Source organism: Bubalus bubalis, chromosome 14 (assembly GCF_019923935.1).
Source record: "Bubalus bubalis isolate 160015118507 breed Murrah chromosome 14, NDDB_SH_1, whole genome shotgun sequence".
Classification (NCBI taxonomy): domain Eukaryota; kingdom Metazoa; phylum Chordata; class Mammalia; order Artiodactyla; family Bovidae; genus Bubalus; species Bubalus bubalis.
The window spans coordinates 5,860,783-5,882,024 of NC_059170.1; the positions used below are offsets into that span (position 1 = coordinate 5,860,783).

The following is a 21,242-nucleotide window of genomic DNA, read 5'->3' on the forward strand; positions in this document are numbered from 1 at the left end:
GGTCCATCTAGTCAAGGCTATGGTTTTTCCAGTGGTCATGTATGGATGTGAGAGTTGGACTGTGAAGAAAGCTGAGCGCCGAAGAATTGATGCTTTTGAACTGTGGTGTTGGAGAAGACTCTTGAGAGTCCCTTGGACTGCAAGGAGATGCAACCAGTCCATTCTGAAGGAGATCAGCCCTGGGATTTCTTTGAAAGGAATGATGCTAAAGCTGAAACTCCAGTACTTTGGCCACCTCATGTGAAGAGTTGACTCATTGGAAAAGACTCTGATGCTGGGAGGGATTGAGGGCAGGAGGAGAAGGGGATGACAGGATGAGATGGCTGGATGGCATCACTGACTCGATGGACATGAGTCTGGGTGAACTCTGGGAGTTGGTGATGGTCAGGGAGGCCTGGCGTGCTGCGATTCATGGGGTCGCAAAGAGTCAGACACGACTGAGCGACTGAACTGAGCTGAACTGATGTATGAACATGTGTTTTCAATTCTTTGGGATCTATTGCTGGATCGTATAGTCACTCTTCCTTTCAAGAAACGGCCAGTTCAGTTTCTGGAGCAGCTGCACCATTGTACATTCCCACCAGAATACACGAGGATTCCATTTCTCCACATTCTTGCCAGCCCTTATTTTCCTTTTTCTGTTTTTATAACGATGGCCTCTTAGTGGACTTGAAGTGGTACTACATGTTGTTTTGATTTGCCTTTCCCCAGTGATTCATGATGTAGGGCATTTTTTTCATGTGCTTACTGACCATTTGTGTATCTTCCTTGGAGAACTGTCTATGCAGATTCCTCTGTGTATTTTTAAATCGGGTTATTTGTTTTGTTCATTGCCATGCTCTCCAACCTCATCCTCTCTTGGTGGACATGACAGGAAGTATGAGATGACCAGGACCCTGGTCCTTGCTGGCTCAAACAGAGAGCTCTGTATCCTTATACACCTGCAGGGAGATGACCACCTTGATTGGACCCCCTGATATGTTGCAACATCAACTGGTTCCCCAGCTTCTACTCTCAGCCCCCTGTGGTCAGTTCCCTACTCAGCAGTAAAAGACATCTTGTAAAAACCTGAGCCAAATCCTGTCCCTCCTCTGCTCCCACCTCAGAGAAAAAGCTAAAGACCCAAGCGTTGCCTCCAAGACCCCATTTGGTCTGGCCTCTGTTACCACCCTGGCTCAACTTCCGCTATTTCTTGCTCCTGCCAATCCAGCCACACTGGCTCCCTCACTGTTCTTCGAACACACCAGGCATGGTCCAACCTCAGGGCCTTTGCACTTGCTCTGTCTGCCTGGGAGCTCTCCTTTTAGCCCTCCATGTGGCTCCCTCCCTCTCTGCCTTCAAGTCTTTGATCAAGTGTCTCCTCAGGGAGGCCTTGTTGCTGTCCAGCTGCTAGGTCATGTCCCGCTCTTCGTGACCCCATGGACTGCGGCACGCCAGGCTTCCCAAGGTCTCTGCCTTGCACTCTTTTTCTTCTTCTCGGCTTTATCCAATGGTGACAAGTGCTGTGACTTCTGCAGGCGACCTGGCGAGCCTCCCTTGGACCTGGGCAGTATCCCCTGGCTGGGCCACGCCTTGGAGTTTGGAAAAGATGCTGCCGGCTTCCTCACTAGGATGAAGGAGAAGCATGGGGACATCTTTACTGTAAGTGCCTCTTGGGAAGGAAGGGGATGAGCAACTGGACCTGCTGTTTACTGGTTTCTTCAGTATCCATCCATACGCTAACTGTCCAGTGGGCCAGCCAACTTTCTGTATGCCTATCCAACTGTACTCCAACACTCACCTAACACACATCCCTTCATTATCCCTCCAGCATCTTCCCAACACCCGGCTGTGCATTCAAGATCTATCAAATGCGTGTACATTCATCTAACTGACCTCTATCCATTCATTCAACTTCTATCTATCACATATCCACCCATCCAGCATCTTATCCTTTGTGTCTCTGCCCAGTATCTAAGCAGCCTTCTTCCATCTTAGTATCTATCTAGTATTCATTTGTATATTCCATTTCCATCAAACCTCTACCCACCTTCCTAAATATCTATCCATTATCTGTCTGTTCATTTATTTGTCATCCAATCTTCCATCTGTCTACTCAGATTTATCTGGTGTTCTTCCACTCATGGACCCAGCATCCCTCCACCCTTCATCCACAGATTCAGTTTCGAGCAGCTTCCATTCTCCTGCTTACCTGCCCATGTGGCCATTCATCTGCCACCGCCACCCAGCATTCGGTTATCCATCCTCTCAACATCCAGTGTCTGTCCACTTCATACACATCTATTTATGTCTGTCTCCATCCACCACTTCAGTATCCTGACAGTCAGCTGATCCATCCACTTCCATGTATCCTTCTAACTTTCATCTATCCAACATTCTCCTTTCAATCTGTTGGCCCAATGTCCACTTAGCACCCTGCCATCCGTGTACCCAACATTCATTTATACGTTTCATTTGCAACCAACTTGTAGCCACCCATCCATTCATCTTTCCATCCAGTGTATATTCAGTGATCTGTCCTTCCACTTATCCACCCATCTAACTATCCATCCAGAAGCATTTTTTTCTTGGGTATTGGGCCTGCCTTTTATAAGAGTTTGATTAACATGACACATTGACCACATTTTGAAAACAGGGCCAAGACAATGGGTAGTTACAGTTGTGCCCGACATCTGAGGGGAAACACCCTTACGCTTGTTGACTACAGGATCACAGTTCTCCAGTTTCCTTCCCATCTTGAGTAGGTGTTATATACAGAGTTCAGCCTCCCGAAGAAGTAGATAGTGCTTTCACATACACTAGCATTTACCCAACAATATCCTTCCTTCCTTCCATCCATGCACGCACACATACACACACACACACACACCTGTAATGGACCCACTACCATTTATCCACCAACATTCTTTAATCCCTCCATCCATCCATGTATTCATCCACCCAGTTCATCCATCCGTCCATCACTCCTTCTGTCCTTCCATTCATTAGCCCATTCATCCATCCATACATTAACCCACATGAACCTATAATGTATCCACCAGCATTTATCTACCAACATCCATCCATCCATCCTTCCATCCATCCATCCAGTCCATCCACCTGTGATGCACACAGGTCCATCTGCTGCCTTCTGTGGACAGACTGTCTCCTGGCTGCTGGAAATACAACAACCAAGACAACCAAGGCAGATGCTTACAAGTGAGGTAGTTAAGAGCATAAACTCTAGTGCAAAAAAGTGCTGAATCCCAGTCCCAGCTCTGCCACTTCTCAGCTGTGTCATCTTGGGCACAATTTGTGCCCTCTCTAAGCCTCACATGTCAGCTTTAAGTGGGTAAATGATAGTCCCTGCCTCCCAGGGTGGTCGTGAGGGGTAGATGAGGGGACCTTGTCTGTAACGTACTTGGTGGGGCCAGTGCCTGGCACAGGGAAACCCTCGGCCCCTGAGAACCGATGTTGCGCACGGCTGTGCTCCTCGCTCCATCCCCGCCTGCTCCCCAGGTGCTGGTGGGCGGCAGGCACGTCACGGTCCTCCTGGATCCCCACTCCTATGACGCGGTGGTGTGGGAGCCCCGCAGCAGGCTGGACTTCCACGCTTACGCCGTCTTCCTCATGGAGAGGATTTTCGACGTGCAGCTTCCGCATTATAACCCTGGTGATGAAAAGTCCAAGATGAAACCGTGAGTGGCTGCAGATGGCACCCGATGGGTGGGCCCAGGTCAGCAGTCGGCGTCTACCTGTGTGGTTCAAGTCCTGCATGGGCTGAACTGGTCTCCACAACAGGTGTCCAGTAAAGATATTTCATTTTGGACTTCCCTGGCAGTCCAGTGGTTAAGACTCCTTGCTGGAATGCAGGGGACATGGGTTCAATCCCTGGTTGGGGAAGATCCCACATGCCTTGTGGTGTGACCAAAAAAAAAAAGATGTTTTGTTTTGAGAAAACAAAAACAAAGCAAAAAACAAAATGCAGGGAATTGAAATGAAGAAGAATTCTTTCCTTTTCAAGAGGCAGGGCTGATTTTTAGTAGAAGACTGGGGTTGGCGTCAGCCAGACATGGATTCAAACCCCAGCTTTCCCACTGCTTATCTTTGTGACTTTGGGCAAGTCACCCACCCTCTCTGAGCCTCTGTTTCTGCATCTGTCAAATGGTGGTGGTAGGGTGATTAATGTTTTTGAGTCCATACTCTGTGCTGGGCATCATATGATCTCTTGAGTCTTCCTAGCAATTCTGAAGGGTAACTTATGGCCCCATTTTATAGATGAGGACACCGGGGCTCAGAGAAGAGAAGCAACTTGCCTGAGGTCACACAGCAGGTCCTGAAACATAAAGGATGTTCACATCAACAAAAGGACCTGTGAGCACATCTACTGTCTTCACTCACATGTTGGTCATTGTCTTAGATTCACAAGCACAGAATGACACCAACTTCCCTTTGAAAGTGAAAGTGAAGTCGCTCAGTCATGTCCGACTCTTTGCGACCCCATGGACTGTAGCCTACCAGGTTCCTCCGTCCATGGGATTTTCCAGGCAAGAGTACTGGAGTGGGTTGCCATTTCCTTCTCCAGGGGATCTTCCCAACCCAGGGATCGAACCCAGGTCTCCCACATTATAGGCAGACGCTTTGCCCTCTGAGCCACCAGGGAAGTCTGGTGGCTTCCCTTTGAAGACATCTGCCAAATGCCAGGTGTTTTGATAGGCACGTGTTCATATCTGTGCAGCAGCCTTAGAGGTAGGTATTTTTTTATCCATATTTTACAGATGAGGAAACTGAGGGTCAGAGAAGTGACAGGACATTCCCAAGGTCAGCTACTAGCAAGTGGCAGAGCTGGGATTTGAACCCGGGTCTGCTGTGTCCACAGCCCATTCTCCTCCCCACGAGATACTGAGGAGAGAAGACTGCATCTGCGCCTAAACAGTGCATGCAGCCTGGCGGTCATCTTTAGAAAGAGCCACCTCCTGGAGTCAGGAAAAGCATCTAGGGGTCTGGGTTTTGCAGGACTGCTAACGCTGAGGAGAGGCCAGCATCATAAGGTGAATATTGATGAGAGGCAGTACTCTGTCTGACCTTGGCTTTGTGGAGCAGATTTTAGGAGTATTCCTGAGCCTGAGTGTCCTGGAGCCCGCTATTCCAATGGTCCCGTTAGCAACAAGAGTCCACAGTTAGTTCACTGCATGCTATCCCCTGACCCAGGGAAGATCCCAGTTTCCTCCAGCGTCTGCTCCCAGGAGCTTCTGGGCTTTTCTCACAAGCTGGCATGAGGTCCTCTGGGCATGGCTGCTGCCTCTGTTGATGACCACAGTCCCCACTGAGGACTCACGCTTGGAGTCGAGAGATCAGTGTTGATCACTGAGCCAGCAGCTCCCAGGTACCGAGCACTGTGTTAAGCCCTTTAACGTATTGTCTCACGTGGGTCATGTCTATTTTTCCAGTAATGAAACATCCAAAATCTTTTATTATCTGGAAGTTCACAAAACCCCCCTGGAAGTTTTCCCATCTTGAATTCTCAAAAAAAACCCAGGGGCTTGCTCTATCTAAAGGGATCTATCCTATTTCCAAACAGCAGGGGGCGACAGAGAGCTGGGACGCCTGACTGTGCCACTAGTGCTGTTCTTGTTGTTGCCACTAGGTGGCGCTGTTGACCATTGGCTCTGCACCACCCCGTGGACTCTTCACTAGACGCAGTGGTACCCTTTGCGGTTTAGGTTCTTGCAAACTGTAGAGGGGCCTTAAACTTAGATAGAAGATCTCATCTTTACCAGCTTCTAATCATATGCTCAGTCATGGCTCAATGTTGAATGTCGTGGAGGCTCAGTACAGAGAGGCTTCTAGCTTCAGCCACACGTTCTCCCAGAACTGGTCCTCTCTGCAGAATCCTAGGTACATAAATAATGAGACCAGATCACCAGCCATATTCCCTTACTCTGCATGTAGCCTCCACTCGGAGTCATGCCTTATCAGCAGTCCTTGGTCGGAGACACTTTATCCAAACAGATCTCCCTAACTTTGAATCTCAAGGAGAAATGGTAGGTTTCTTAGTTATATCTCTTCTGTAAGTCTGTTGGGTTCCTTATCTAAGCAGGGATGACTATCATGGTTAAGCATTCAGACTCTGGAGTTGGGCAGATCAGGGTTTCAGTCTCAGCTCTATCACTTACTGTCTGGGTGACCTTGGGCAAGTTACTGTCTTCTCTGTCCCTCAGTCTCTCCATCTGTAAAATGGGTATCATAATAGAAACTGCTGTCCCTAGTGTGGTCAAAAGATGAAGTGAGATCATTGTGCTTGGCACAATAAATAGTAACTGTTGCCATTGTTGACAGTGATAGAAATAATAATACCATTCTGTTTAAGCTTGTCATCCAAAGAGGAACGGGAGCCCCGGGACTCTGAGGTCTGGGGAAGGAGGTGCTTGGTGCATATATATATATTTTTGGAAGCTACACTCTCACTCCTTTGTTCCTTGCCCCAGGACTCTCCTCCACAAAGAACTGCAGGTGCTCACGGATGCCATGTATACCAACCTCTGCACTGTCCTGCTGGGTGACACCATGGAAGCAGGCAGTGGCTGGCATGAGATGGGGCTCCTTGAGTTCTCCTACGGCTTCCTGCTCAGGTGAGCCCTGCACTCTGGACTGCTGTGAAGAGTGGCCAAGGGGACCAAGAGGACTTTATGGGTGCAGAAGCAGTTTGGGATGCTCCAAAGCCAAGGCTGCAAGATGCCATTCTGTACCTGGGACTCCGAGTGGTTGCCTGGTCCTCAGCCTATGGGCTGTAAAGGAGACACAGGCCAGGAAAGGGGCCTTGCTGGGCACCCAGATGCTTGGCAAAGACGGCCAGTGTGACTGGAGCCTAATGAGCTGAGGAGATGGGGCAGGGCAATGAGGATGAAGTTGGCAGAAACCAGGTCTCACACAACCTCAAAGCTATGGAATTTATTCTAAGTAAGATGAGTGACATTGGGGGTGTAAGCAGGGGACGTGACACTACTGGACTTAGAACTGTTTATTTGAATATTTATTTATTTCTCTGGCTGTGTTGGGTCTTGGCTGTGCACGTGGGATCGTCATTGTGATGTGCAGGCTCAGTAGCCCCATGGCATGTCAGATCTTAGTTCCCCAACCAGGGAGCAAACCTCTGTCCCCCTGCATTGGAAGGCGGGTTCTTAACCACTGGACCACCGGTGAAGTCCTGGACTTAGAGTTTTAAAAGCTCTCTTTGTCTGCTGGATGGAGACTGGATCATAGCTCGGGTGGGTCACAACAAAAGAGAGACCGGGGGACCTGTTAGAAGGCTGCTGTAGCTGCCCAGGTAGAGAGGATGGTGCTCTGGACCAGGCTGTGGGGAGAACTGGGGCAGCTTTGGGATTCCCTGGTAGCTCAGTTGGTAAAGGACCTGCCTGCAATGCAGGAGACCCTGGTTCAATTCCTGGGTTGAGAAGATCCGCTGGAGAAGGGATAGGCTACCCACTCCAGTATTCTTAGGCTTCCCCTGTGGCTCAGCTGGTAAAGAATCCACCTGCAATGTGGGAGACCTGGGTTCAATCCCTGGGTTGGGAAGATCCCCTGGAGAAGAGAAAGGCTACCCACTCCGGTATCCTGGACTGGAGAATTCCATGGACTGTATAGTCCATGTTGATGGGACCTGCTGAAGGACTTGATGGCCCGGTGGATAGAGGAACATGGCCACAGGTAGTGAGGAAAAGAGATTCAGTAAGGACAGTGCATTGATTTTTGGTGGCACCATTAATGACCAGCACCTCATAAAAGCAAGACATTTCAACCACTCGAAAAAATTACAGCAACACAGTTTCAGAATAGAGGACAGGCATTTGCTGACACATATGAGTACCCTGGGATGTTTATGACACATGTGTACATGTAGGATCAGTGGGTGCTAATCATTTAATCTGCACAATAGCTCTATGAAGCAGGTGCCTCAGAAACCCCATTTGATGGATGAGAAAACTAAGGCCTGGAGAGCCTAGGTCATTTGCCCAGAGTCTCACAGTTGGGACCCGGAGGGGGCTGCCTGCAGAGCCTACACCCTCAAGCATGACCCTTGCTGGGTTCATTTTTTCTCATTTCACCCTGGACTGGCGCAGATACCTTCAAGGGCTATGACTGGTCTGGGTGATGCTGGTCTGGTCCACCCTGTCATCGTATGGTGGGGAGACTGAGGTCCAGAGAGGCCCAAGGCAAGATCACAGTGGGGAGCCCCCAGATCTCCTAGTTCCTGCCATCCTGTATGCTTGTGAGGGCAGAGAAGTCAGAGGAGAAGCTGAGGCTCTGGGGGAGGTAGGGGACACATGGTGGCAGCTGGGTCTATTTCAGTTCAGTTCAGTTCAGTCGCTCAGTCATGTCTGACTCTGTGACCCCATGAATCGCAGCACGCCAGGCCTCCCTGTCCATCACCTACTGCTAAAGTCTACCCAAACCCATGTCCATTGAGTCAGTGATGCCATCCAACCATCTCATCTTCTGTCATCCCCTTCTCCTCATGCCCTCAATCTTTCCCAGCATCAGGGTCTTTTCCAATGAGTCAGCTCTTCGCATCAGGTGGCCAAAGTATTGGAGTTTCAGCTTCAACATCAGTCCTTCCAATGAACACCCAGGGCTGATCTCCTTTACGATGGACTGGTTGGATCTCCTTGCAGTCCAAGGGACTCTCAAGAGTCTTTTGTTTAGGTCCGTGGTAAGAGCAGGCTCAGCGCCTGGGGCAGGTGTAAGTGGATTCCCGTGTCTTTGAGGCCTGAGCCCTGGCTGCAGCTCCTGTCTCCCGGCTTGGCGGCAGCCTCCGGCCTTTTTGTCGCCATCTGCAGCCCCTGAAATAGAGAGGCAGTGGGTGAGCTGGATGACAGGTGCGCTGATGGGGAGGCGCATCTTCATGGAGCCCAGCTCACGGGATCCTGCCCGCCCTGTGTGCGCCTCAGCCCCCCTCAGTCCCATCCAGAGTTCTGACTTTGATTCCTCTGGGATCACCTCACCAGCCTCCTTGCTGAACAGGCCAGGCACGCTCCCGCCTCAAGGCCTTTGCAGTTTCCGTTCCCTTGCCCAAGAATGCTGTTCTCTACACGTCTGCATGGCCCCCGCCTCCCTTCATTCAAGTCTCGTCTCAAGGGTCATCTCCTCAGGGAGGCCTTTCCTGACCCCTCATTTACTATGATGTCCCCAGGGCTTCCCAGGTGGCTCAGTGATAGAGAGTCCACCTGCCAATGCAGGAGATGCAGATTTGATCCCTGGGTCGGGAAGATTCCCTGGAGAAGGAATTGGTAACCCTCTCCAGTATTCCTGCCTGAAAACTCCCATGACCCGAGGAGCCTGGGGGGCTACAGTCCAGGAGGTGGCAAATAGTCGGATATGAGTGAAGAAGTGAGCACCTCTTATTCCCAGCCTTATTCCAGCTTTTTCTGCCTGGCCCCTAGCGCCACCTATGGGTCAAACATGCATTTACAGGTCATGTAATCACTTCCTGCCTGTCTTCAGCTGTTAGGTTTTATTTCAAAGTGAAGGAGACTTAGAAAGGGTGTCACGTCCACAGTGTGAAATCTCGTGGTTCTTCCTGGTTTTCTTTTTTTTTCTTTTCTTTTGGGAGGGTTTTTTTTTTTCATTGCCTATTTTTGGTAGAAATTTTATCTAAGGAACTAGTTTTCTGCTTTAAGAAAAAAAAAAAAAAAAACCAGCAGAACAAGTAGGGTGACAAATGGTGACAGGTGTTTAACTGCGTGTCACAGAGGCCTCAGGGCCGGGGAGGGCCGTGTGACTCTGCCCGCTCTTCCCGCCTGAGAGGGGCGGCAGGGACTCCACTCCTGCCCGGGGCTGCCAGGCAGGACTGCAGGCTGCCAGTGGCCGGACTCTCCCCTCTCTCGAGACGAGACAGAGGGGCAAATCCGGGTTTTGTGTTCAGTTCAGTTGCTCAGTCGTGTCTGACTCTTTGTGACCCCATGGACTGCAGCACGCCAGGCCTCCCTGTCCATCACCAACTCCCCGGGATGACTCAAACTCATGTCCATTGAATCGGTGATGCCATCCAAGATTTTGTGTGAATTTCCCCAAATGTTTAAACATGCATTCAGTTTGTTTTTAGGAAAACACAATTAACCAAACCAAATACGTTTCTGGACTGAATCCAGGCTGTGGGCTGCACCTTTACAACTTCTGCCATAAGGGGGTACTGAGGGCGTTTGTCTGTGTCTGAAGATGAGGATCCAGGGCTTACACGTTTGGAGGAGGAGGAGGGAATTCCTTCCGGGCTGATGCAGCAGCATCAGTGGGGGCCGGAGGTAGACTCTGGAGGGAGCTCGTTCCAGCCGTTCTGAAGGAAGGGTTGCTTCCTCTTAGTCCAGTGGGATGGGCAGGTCTTGAACTTGCCATCTCTAGGGGGTGTGGAGGCCAAGACGGGAGGAGGGGAGGGGAGTGGGATGCAGGGAAAAGGTAGGAGAACAGCTTGGATAACTGAGCTCAGAATCATGGTGGCCCTGTATTGTCTTCTAAGATTGGTGTTTTGGGGATTGTGTTCTAGCTATCCATCCATCCATCCATCCTCCCATCCATCCTCTACCCATCCTCCCATCCACCCAGTCTCCCTCCCTCTTTACCATCCGTTCATCTGTCCAGCGATTCTTCCATCCATCCTCCACCCACTCTCCCTCCCTCCTTCCCATCCATCCACCCACCCTTCCATCCATCCTCCACCCACTCTCCCTCCCTCCTTCCCATCCATCCACCCACCCATCCATCCACCCACCCAACCATCCATCCACCCATCCACCCACCCACCCACCCATCCACCCGTCCTTCCCCTCTTCGTCCCATCCATCCACCCATCCATTGATAGAACGTTCATTGAAGACTTATTGCACATTTGCACTGTGTAAATGAGGGGTTAAGTGGGGACTAGACAGGCGTCTCTCAGCCCCCCGCCCCATCCCTGCTTCCATTCTCTCCTCGGGAGAATCCCTGTCCTGGGCGATCCAGGGACTTAGGAGGACCTGCGGGAAGCTGGTCAGGGCCTCTCAGTGTCTCTCTCAGAAGTCCTGTTCCCTCTCGCCACGTGGAAAAGGTGAAAACCTGTGGTTTCCCTCCCAGGACTGAGGCCAGTGGGGCTGGGCTCCTGGAGCTTTGAAAGGGAAAACCTGGGTGGTGGAGACATTTCCTCTGGGAGCATTCCTGCGGGCAGTATGAATGTGTGTGTGTTGTGTGTATGGTGTGTGTGTGCACACGCCACACACACAAGAGCTTACACTTGCTCTTGTCTCTCATCCTCTCTCTCTACTCCCCCACCAGGCCCTGGCCCTCTCCCGCTCAGACGCCCCTCGGTTGCCCTTGAGGTCAGGGCCAGCCTTCCCACGTTGACAGCCAGCCCTGTGTGATGGACCCTGGCGACTCCCAGGCCACTCCAGCCCAGCACCTGGCAGTCCTCGGACCCAGCCGTGGCTGCTCCCTTGGCCCCAGGCCTTTGCCTGGGCTGTGCCCTCTGCCAGAACCCCTGTCCCCTGCTTATGCTGCAGGTTCCAGCTCAGATCCTGCCTCCTCCAAGGAGCCTGCCTTGACTTCCTCTCCAGGGGCAGGAACCTCTTTTCCTGACCCAGGGCCCCCATCTCGCCCTTCCACCTGCTCTGCTTACCCGCTTCCAACAGCGCATCTGTGCTCCTTCCTGCGGCAGAGGTTGGCTCTTCCCTGCGCCCTGGACCCCTCCCTCTGCCTATCCTGCAGCTTGACGGAAGGAGCGCTCCTCCCCTCCCTCTCCCGCTTGCCCTTCCCTCTGAGCCCTGGCTGGCCCACGACTCCTCCCCTCCTCTGTCTTGCGGGTTTTGTGTGTTTGCTTCTCTGCTGACTCTGTGGCCCAGAACCGTCCCTGACACAGGGTAGGAAAATCTGGTGCTCCCCAGGGATACGAATGAAGAAGAGCTCGTAGGCCGCCCTGAGAGCTCAGCTGGGACCATTCAGAGACGGCCTGCTGACCCTCTGCTTGCCACCCCCAGAGCCGGCTACCTGACCCAGTACGGCGTTGAGGCACCGCCGCACACCCAGGAGAGCCAGGCCCAGGACCGCGTCCACTCAGCCGACGTCTTCCACACCTTCCGCCAGCTTGACCTGCTGCTCCCCAAGCTGGCACGTGGCTCCCTGTCAGCGGGTAAGCACCGTGGGGTCTTCCGTGAGCTGTGGGGCTGGCAGAGGGGCCCAGAGAGGAAGTCCACCCTCAAGCTGAAGGATCATAGATGACACGAAAAGGAAAACATTCTAATGCCTTTGAGGTAGTGAGGTCCCTGTCCTGGGGGGGCGGGGGGTATGTAAGAGCACACTGGTGGGAGGCAGGGCCTGGACCAGAGCTGGGGCTCCTGTTGGAAATTCTGATACAGCACATCTGGAGTGGGGCTTGGGGACCTTTTGTGTCTGTGTCCTTCCTTTCCAGGTTTAAGATTTAATTTGCTTTAAAAATTCTTTTCTTTTTTTCTTTAGAAATTCTTACAAGTAGTTTATGCTGGTTATAAGAAATTCAAGCCAAATAGAATAACTTAGACTAATGAAAGAGTTCTCCACCTTCTCCTCATCCTGGTCTACCACTTCCCTTCCCCTCCACAGAGGTGACCTTTATTACTAGCATGGAGAGTTTTCTCTAAACACACACACAGAATTCTTTTTTTTTTTAATTGAGGTATATTGTATATACAAGAAAGCACACAGTCCTAAATGCACAGCTGAGAGATAAATCTGAACTTGCCATGCCCTTTCCCGGTCAGTATCCACCCCCTAGAGTTAGCCACTGTATGGATTTCTTCCACCTCGGCTAGTTTTACCTGTTCTTGAACTTCCTATAAAAAGAATCATAGAATATGTGCACTTGGATGTCTTTTTGCACTCAACTTTACATCTGTAAGATTCATGGAGATTGTTGTATGTGTCTATGGTTTCTTTTTCGTTGCTCTGCAGCATTTCATTGGAGTGACAATCACACTTGGTTAAACGTTGCCAGTTGCGGGGCACCTGGGCACCTCCAGTTGTGGCTATGGCGCAGGCGGCTGTGCGCGTTCTTGTGCGTGCCTTCCCGAGCGCAGATGCCTTCATGTTTAGCCCTGTTTAGCCCTGTGCTTTTGTAACATCAGTGTAGCGCTCTGGAGCAATTGTTCTGCTACAGAGTTTTCACTGAGCTCCACATCTAGAGCTTCCCACATGGGTTTATAAAAACCCACTGCCTTCATTTTCATGGCTACAGAGGGGAATCAAGATCGGTAGAAAGGTTCCTGCTGGATTCAGGGCACCAGGCCCATAGGAACCCCTGGGGTTCAGTCTCCCCCAGCCACTGTGTCTCAGACTTCCCCAGGGAGAAGAGTCCTCTCGGGCCCTTGTTAATAAGTCTCCAAGCGCCATCCCAGTCCTTTTGATTTGAATGAGCTTCCCTGGTGGCTCAGAGGGTAAAGAATTTGCCAGCAATGTAGGAGTTGTTTAGTCACTCAGTCGTGTCTGACTCTTTGCAACCCCATGGCCTGCAGCATGCCAGGCTTCCCTTTCCTTCACCATCTCCTGGAGCTTGCTCGAACTCATGTCTATCAAGTCGGTGATGCCACCCATCACATCCTCTATCGTCCCCTTCTCCTCCTGCCTTCTGTCTATCAAGTCGGTGATGCCACCCATCACATCCTCTGTCGTCCCCTCTCCTCCTGCCTTCAGTCTTTCCCAGCATCAGGGTCTTTTCCAATGTGTCAGCATCAGGTGGCCAGAGTATTGGAGCTTCAGTTTCAGCATCAGTCCTTCCAGCGAATATTCAGGACTGATTTCCTGTAGGATTGGCTGGTTGGATCTCCTTGCAGTCCAAGGGACTCTCAAGAGTCTTCTCCAATACCACACAGTTCAAAAGCATCCGTTCTTCGGCGCTCAGCCTTCCTTATGGTCCAGCTCTCACATCCATACATGACCACTGGAAAAACCATAGCTTTGACTAGATGGACCTTTGTAGGCAAAGCAATGCAGGAGACCCAGGTTCGATCCCTGGGTCGGGAAGACCCCTTGGAGAAGGGCATGGCAACCCACTCCAGTAATCTTGCCTTGAGAATTCCATGGACAGAGGAGCCTGACGGGCTACAGTCCGTGGGGTCGCAAAGAGTCAGACAGGACTGGACAACTAACACTTTCACTTTCTTCAGGAAGACTGGGACATGCATTTTTGACAAGTTTCTGACAACTCAGCCATGGGAAGGCGGAGAAACACTGTGTCCTGGTCTCAGAAACTTGCAGCAAAACCTGGATTTGAATCAATACTTTGCTTCTTCCTTGCTGGTGATTTAGGGCAAGTTACTTAACTTCTTTTTGCTCTGAGTCTTCTCTCTGGAGGGGCAGTTGAAGGCAGTGGTTAAGACAGACTCTGGGCTCAGGTGGCTTGAGGTGGTTTACTGGCTCTTATGTATTTTCTCCGTGCCTCGGATCCCATCTGTAAAATGGAGAAAACAGTAGGATCTTCCCAGAAGGTGGCTGTTAGGATTGGCTGAGGTAATAAGAAAAAAACATTCTTTGTTGAGCAGTTTCTTTGTGCCAGATACCAGCTTAAATATTGTGCCATTCAATGCTTACAACAGTGCATGACCCACTGAGCCCCTGAGCTGCAGCTGCTGAAGCCCGCTCACTAGAGCCTGTGCTCCACAGCAAGAGAAGCCTCTGCAGTGAGAAGCCCGAGCATCACAACAAAAAACAGCACTCGTCGCAGCTAGAGAATGCCCGTGCAAAGCAACGAAGCTTCAGTGAAGGCAAAAATAACAATATAACAAAAATAAAATAAGTAAAAATTTTCAATTATATATATATAAAAAAGAAAGAAACAGGAACTTCCCTGGTGGGTCTAGTGGCTGAGACTCTGTGCTCCCAATGCAAGGGGACCGGGTCTGATCCCTGGTCAGGGAACTAGGTCCCACGTGCCTCAGCTAAGAGTTCACATGCTGCAAGTAAATGGCCCTCCTGCCACAACAAAAATCGAACATCCCGTATGCCGCAGTGAAGACCTGATACAGCCACATAAATAAGTATGTTTTTAAAAAGAAACACAGTCTTGTGATAGAGGTAAACAGGAAAAAGTAATAATACTCTTCCAAACCCATCTTCCTATGGAAACCAGTGTTAACATGCTAATATATCCCTACAGTGTTTTGTAGGGATACTCTATTTTAAAAATGGAGACAAATATATATATCTAAAGTTTCACTGTGTGTATTTACAAAAATGGATTATATTTATTATCTACAACTTAATTTTCTAACCTAACAATATAGCTGCATAATCTCCCTTGTTAATTCAAACATCTTCTAGAGGCATTAGCCAATGCAATTAGATAAGGGAAATCAATTACCGATATAATAATGAGTAAAGAAGAAATAAAACTATCCCTATTTGCAAGTGATCTGATGCTATACCCAGAAAACCCCAGAAAATCTATAAAACTAACTCAAGCATACTATATATATACACACACTGCATAGCAAAGCAGAAGGATGTGAAAATCAGCATAAAAAATCCAGACATCCTTCTGGCTCTTTTAGGTCACTATTTAGATGGCCACCCCACTCCAGTGGGTATTTATAATTGTTTCCTTTGTGTGTGTATGAGTGTTCTAGCATTTCATTGTGCTTGTTATCTCTTCTACAACCTGGTGATTTTATTTTTCTCTAACAGTTTCCTGCAAGTGGGTTTGCCAGGTTAAAGGGCATACACATTAAAATTTTTATTAGCTGTTGCTGTATCTTTTACAAAGCCATGGAGCAATTCATACGCCTACCCAAAGGGAAGGTGTCTGCTCATTCCTCACCAGATTTTATCAGTCTTTCCAATGGTTTGCCAGTCTAATGGGCAGAAGTGAGTAATTGGTCATTTTAATTTGCATTTTCCCACAACCTTGTGAGCGTGCAGTTATGAGACTTTGCTGCTGCTGCTGCTAAGTTGCTTCAGTCGTGTCGGACTCTGTGCAACCCCATAGACGGCAGCCCACCAGGCTCCTCCATCCATGGGATTTTCCAGGCAAGAGTACTAGAGTGGGTTGCCATTGTGTCTTTAAATCCTTATTAATCTGATGGGCAAAAAAGAGCATCTGGCTTTATGGGCATTTCATCCTATGATGAAAAAACATCTTTTAGTGCTACCAGCCATTTGCTTTTCCTCTTTGTGAGTTGCTTGTTCATGATTCTTAATGTCTTTTTTGAGACAGCTCCTTATCTTATTGAATCCTGACATCAGTGCTGAAAAGTTGGTATTGTTGTTGTGCAGTCGCTAAGTTGTGTCCAATTCTTTGCGACCCCACACACTGTAGAATGCCAAGCTTCCCTGTCCTTCACCATCTCCTGGAGTTTACTCAAACTCACGTCCATCGAGTTGGTGATGCCATCCAACCATCTCACCCTCTGTCGTCCCCTTCTCCTCCCGCCCTCAATCTTTCCCAGCATCAGGGTCTTTTCCAATGAGTCGGCTCTGCGCATCAGGTGGCCAAAGTATTGGCGCTTCGGCATCAGTCCTTCCGATGAAAGTTGGTGTTATTAAACTCTTTTTTCAGGTAAAGAAACTGAGGCTCAGAGAAGTGAAGTCATTTTTCATAGACACATGGCTGGTAGGTGGCAGAGCAGCAAGGTAGAAGCTTGATCTGTTTGATTGTGAAACCTTGTGCACGGAGCACGGCCGGCACTGATTGCTTCTCGCGGGAAGAGCGGTTTCTCTGTTGCTGTTTCTTCCGTACAGATGCCCTGGAGGAGTCTGGGTAGATGCAGAGAGGGACCCTCCCTTTTATCCGCGGAGCAGCTGTGGGCTGGGTATGGGAAGGCTGCATTTCTCAGTATGGGCAGCAGGTGGCAAAGTGGGAGACTCTTTCTCAACTTAGACTGGGAGGCTGGGGTGCCGAAGGGCCCCCAGAGCTTGCTGTGGGGCATGTGAAGCTCTGCAGCTACTTTGGAAAAGCAGTTTGGTAGAACCTATCAGCATAAAACACACACACCTTTGATCCTGTACTTCTGCTTCTTGGAGTTACCCCACAGAGATGCTCCCATGTGTCGACAGATCCACAGATACTCATTGCCATGTTATCTGTGGAAAACTGTTTTCCCTGGAAAATTGAACTGATTCCTGGTGCCAAAAAGTTTGGGGACCACTGTCTTAGAATTTCTTTTTCTTTTATTATTATTGTTGTTGTTGTTGTTTACTATTTTCATGCATTATTCCTCCTCTGGTTTTAGAAATATAAACATTTTAAAAGAAGATTGAGCTTTTGGGGATACTTAGACAATTGAATTTGGTGCTTCTCATACAGGAGAGAGTTGGGGGGCAGTAGGGAGTTAAATGGAGCCCTGAGCTAAGCAAACCACTTCTTTTTGGAATAATAATTTCACTGGATTATTGACTGTTTTATTTGAATATTGTTTGGGGGTGGAGTATTCCTATATTAAAGAATCACAGGGTCTAATGCAAAAATCAAATGCATTTTAAAGGTGAAACACAAGACTTTAAAAATATGTCTCCACTGGGGGCCTTGCTGAACTGTACTCTTGGGTCTCCAGGGGACAGAGGTGTTTCCAAACCTAGACCTCTTGCTTTACATGGGGAGACTGAGGGACTTCCCTGGTGGTCCAGTGGCTACTCTGAACTCCCAATGGAGGGGGCCCTGGTCAGGGAAGTAGATCCCACAGGACGCAGCTAGGAGCTCACATGCCTCAACCAAGGATCTGGCGTGCCTCAGTGAAGAGTGAGGATCCCGAGTGCTGCAGCTGACCTGGTGCAGCCAAATAAAAAAAGAAATGTTTGAGAAAAAAAATGCGACTGAGGCTCAGAGATGGACAGGGCCTCAAGCCAAGCCCACACAGCATGGGAAGTCTGGGATTGAACCTGTTTCTCCTGCTTCCGACCAAGTTACCGATCATATGAGCCTGGCGGTTCTGATTCACAGCCTCAAGTCATTACATGGGGGCTGATAAATAATACCTTATAAGAATGGCAGGATATAGCCAGTGCAATTTGCCAAACCCCTTCCAGTACGGAGTATGTTCCATGTGTGATCTTTTTCAGTCCTCATAATGGTCCTCTGAGCCAGGTTGCCCCCGTTTTTCAGATGGGGAACTGAGTCTCAGAAATAGAGAATGATTTACCCAAGATTATCCTCCTAGGAAGGGGCAGAGCTGGGATCTCAACCTGGGTCGCTGTGGCTGCAAACTAGGTGATCTTTATTTCACCATTTATTATGTCTTAATTATGGAAATAATACATGAATGCATTCCTCTAGGACTAATAATTTACTAACATTCATTCAGCTTTGTTTAATAATATAGCTAATGTTTATTATGCCTGGGCCAGGCATCACTCTTCAGGCTTTATATGTGAATGCATTCAATCCCTGTACAACCCTATGTGGTGAGTACTCTTACCCTAATTTATAGGTGAGGAGACCGAGGTGAGGTGCCTTATTCAAAGTCAGGCACTCTGCTCCAGAGCTTGGGCTCTTAAATGGGCTCCCCCGCCTCTTGTGAAAAAATAAAATATTGCAGAGAAGGCATATACTGTTTTGACCTCACTCCCTCTACATCTATCTCCAAGGTAACTGTTGTTATCAATTGAGTGTTGTACTGCTGCGGTTCTTAGGGTCACGAACAGTTGGACAGGACTGAGCGACTGAACAACAATGGCTAAAACAGTGCCATCCTGTAGAAATAGGATGCCGGCCACATACGTAACTTTACATTTTCTAGTAGACACATTTAAAAAAGAATAGTAAGTGTTAGTTGCTCAGTCGTGCCCAACTCTTTGCGACCCCATGGACTGCAGCCCACCAGGCTCCTTTGTCCATGAGATTTTCCAGGCAAGGATACTGGAGTGGGTTGCCATTTCCTTCTCCAGGGGATCTTCCCAACCTAGGGATCAAACTCGGGTCTCCTGCACTGCAGGCAGATTCTTTACCGACTGAGCTACAAGGGAAGCTGTAAAAAAGATAAATAAAGAGGAATTCCACATCATTCCAGTGGTTAAGACGCCAAGCTTCCACTGCAGGGGACACGGGTTCGATCCCTGGTTGGGAAACCAAGATTCCACATGCCACAGGGTGCAGCCAGGGGGAAAAAATCCCATAAAAATAAATACACAAAATTAAATTTAAAAAAGAAAGAGGTGAAATCAACTTTAATAATATTTTTCTTTAACCCAATATATCTAAACTATTAGCATTTTAGCATGTAATTAATATAAAATTACTGTCATATTTTACATTTTGTGTCTGTCGCCAAGACTTGAAATCTGGTAGGTACTTTTGACTCACAGGACATCCCCATTCTGAGTGGCCACATTTTATGTGCTCAGTCAGCATATGTGACTTGTGGCTTTCTTTCTGGACAGAGTTGGTCTTGACCCTTCTCCAAGTACACGTGTAAAATACAGTACACCCCAGTTATACTCAGATCCAAATACAGCAAGCCCTGGTTTTCCCAGCAGGAAGGGCTTTTTGTTTTTTGTTTGGTGTGGTTTGTCTTTTTAGTCAACCTAAACGTGGAAATAATTAGGGCTGGAAATGAAACAACATCTCCTTATTGATGTTGTCGAGCAACCGTGGTTAAGCTCACACGTTGTATAAACTAACCGTTTAGAGACGTCGCTCTCTTCTCACCTCACCTTTCAGGAAGTGGCTTATTCAGACTCCATCTCAGGCACCTGTGTCATCTCCGTCAGCGGGCTGGCAGGTGGAGTCACCAAACTCGGTTTTCCAGAACCTCTTTCTTCACTCCTGTATCATCTGATTGAAATATAGAATGAACTTTTTAGAATCTATCCATCCATGAATCTATTCTCTTTCGCTGGAAATTCTTTACGGGGCTGGGCTTGGTGCCAGATTTTGGTTCACGTGATTAAACGTTGGAAATATAGAATGGTGACAGTGAGGTGTCTCCCATCCGTCCCCCCACCCTGTCCCCCCACCCCGCCCGCCCATGAGGCGTCTCCCATCCGTCCCCCCACCCTGTCCCCCCACCCCGCCCACCCACGGTCGGCTGGTGTTACCAGTTTCTCCTGGATCCTTCCAGAGTTCCTTCATGCGAATACAAGCGGACATGATGTTGTTCTTTCTTTTCTCTTTTGCCCACAGATGCATGGCAAACACACTGGTGTGGACACTGCTTTTTCCTAATAGAGTAGCTATGATGAAATCTTGTGTAAGATCTTGTGTGTCCTCTACTAGTCTAAGGGCTCTAAAAATGTTAAGCTGATTTTACCAAATTGCCAATATAGTTGTTGGGTTTTTTGGGGTTTTGTTTGCTTATTTTTTTTAAGACTTTTTCCTGGATCCTTTGTTTTATTTATTTATTTTATTATGATTCTTTTTTTTTTTAAGAGCTGCTGTAGGTCTTCGTTGCTACAGGGGTTTTTCTCTAGTTGCGGCAAGGGGAGGTACTATCTAGCTGTGGTACAAGGGCTTCTCATTGTGGAGGCTTTTCCTGCTTCAGAGCACAGGCTCTAGGTGCATGGGCTCGGTAGTTGCAGCTTGCACGGGCTTAGTTGCTCTATGGCCTGTGGGATCTTCCTGGACCCGGGATAAAACCCGTGCCTCTGGCCTTGGCATCTTTACCACTAAGCCACCAGGGAAGCCCCGAAAATACACATAACACATAGCAAATATACATAACAGAAAAATCATGTATTTCAGACGAATAGTTGGCCACATTGCTTTAAATTGAGGAGTATTTCACCTGAAAAAGTGTCTAGAGGTGGAAGAAAAGCATATGGAACGTATTATGTGAAAACCTAATTAATGTGCTTAAATAAGCTTTGCCTCCATTTTACATTCCATCACATGAAGCCTGATTTAGAGCCACTGGGTAGCTGGGTCTTCCCGAAACACTGCTTTATGGCTCAGAAAAGTCAGTGAGAGAGTTGCTAGTATTTTGGAATTTTGTAGCAATCCGAGTGACTCCTTCTTTTCCAAAGGGTGATTTTGGGGAAAGAAAAGAACAAATTTCATATTTGCACGTGTGTCAATGCAGCATCATCTTGTAGCATTAACAAAATATATGAATAGCAAGCACTGACTTTATGCCTTCGAGGGTCTGCCTGTGTGGGCCGCTGCACAGTTTTCCAGAGTGTAAACACGCAGTCGTTTACTTAATGGTGTTTGTGAATTGGTGATCCGGGTGCCAAAGCGGACCCTCAGAGAAGTTTTTGTGACCCGCACGGTGATTAAAAATGACTTACTGAGATGCTAACTTTAAAACACGAGAGGATTCCACGTGAACATTTGGGTTTCAGCT

At 48.6% G+C, this 21,242-nt stretch overlaps 1 protein-coding gene and 1 long non-coding RNA gene across 3 annotated transcripts in view; one reads left to right on the plus strand and one right to left on the minus strand.

The window, feature by feature from the left end:
- The window catches only part of PTGIS (prostaglandin I2 synthase), a 50,391-nt gene that overhangs the window by 14,178 nt on the left and 14,971 nt on the right, over positions 1 to 21,242 (plus strand). For both annotated transcript variants that reach the window (XM_025263307.3, XM_044927558.2), the window contains exons 2-5: positions 1,518 to 1,641; positions 3,499 to 3,677; positions 6,468 to 6,611; positions 11,979 to 12,130. In XM_025263307.3, the coding sequence (XP_025119092.3) occupies positions 1,518 to 1,641; positions 3,499 to 3,677; positions 6,468 to 6,611; positions 11,979 to 12,130 (599 nt within the window). The remainder of the gene's footprint in view (positions 1 to 1,517; positions 1,642 to 3,498; positions 3,678 to 6,467; positions 6,612 to 11,978; positions 12,131 to 21,242) is intronic.
- LOC123329131 lies at positions 14,091 to 20,121 on the minus strand. The gene is made up of 3 exons (XR_006544307.2): positions 19,999 to 20,121; positions 19,615 to 19,735; positions 14,091 to 14,422 (listed from the first exon to the last, which is right to left on the minus strand). It is a non-coding gene; the product is annotated as an uncharacterized LOC123329131 (long non-coding RNA).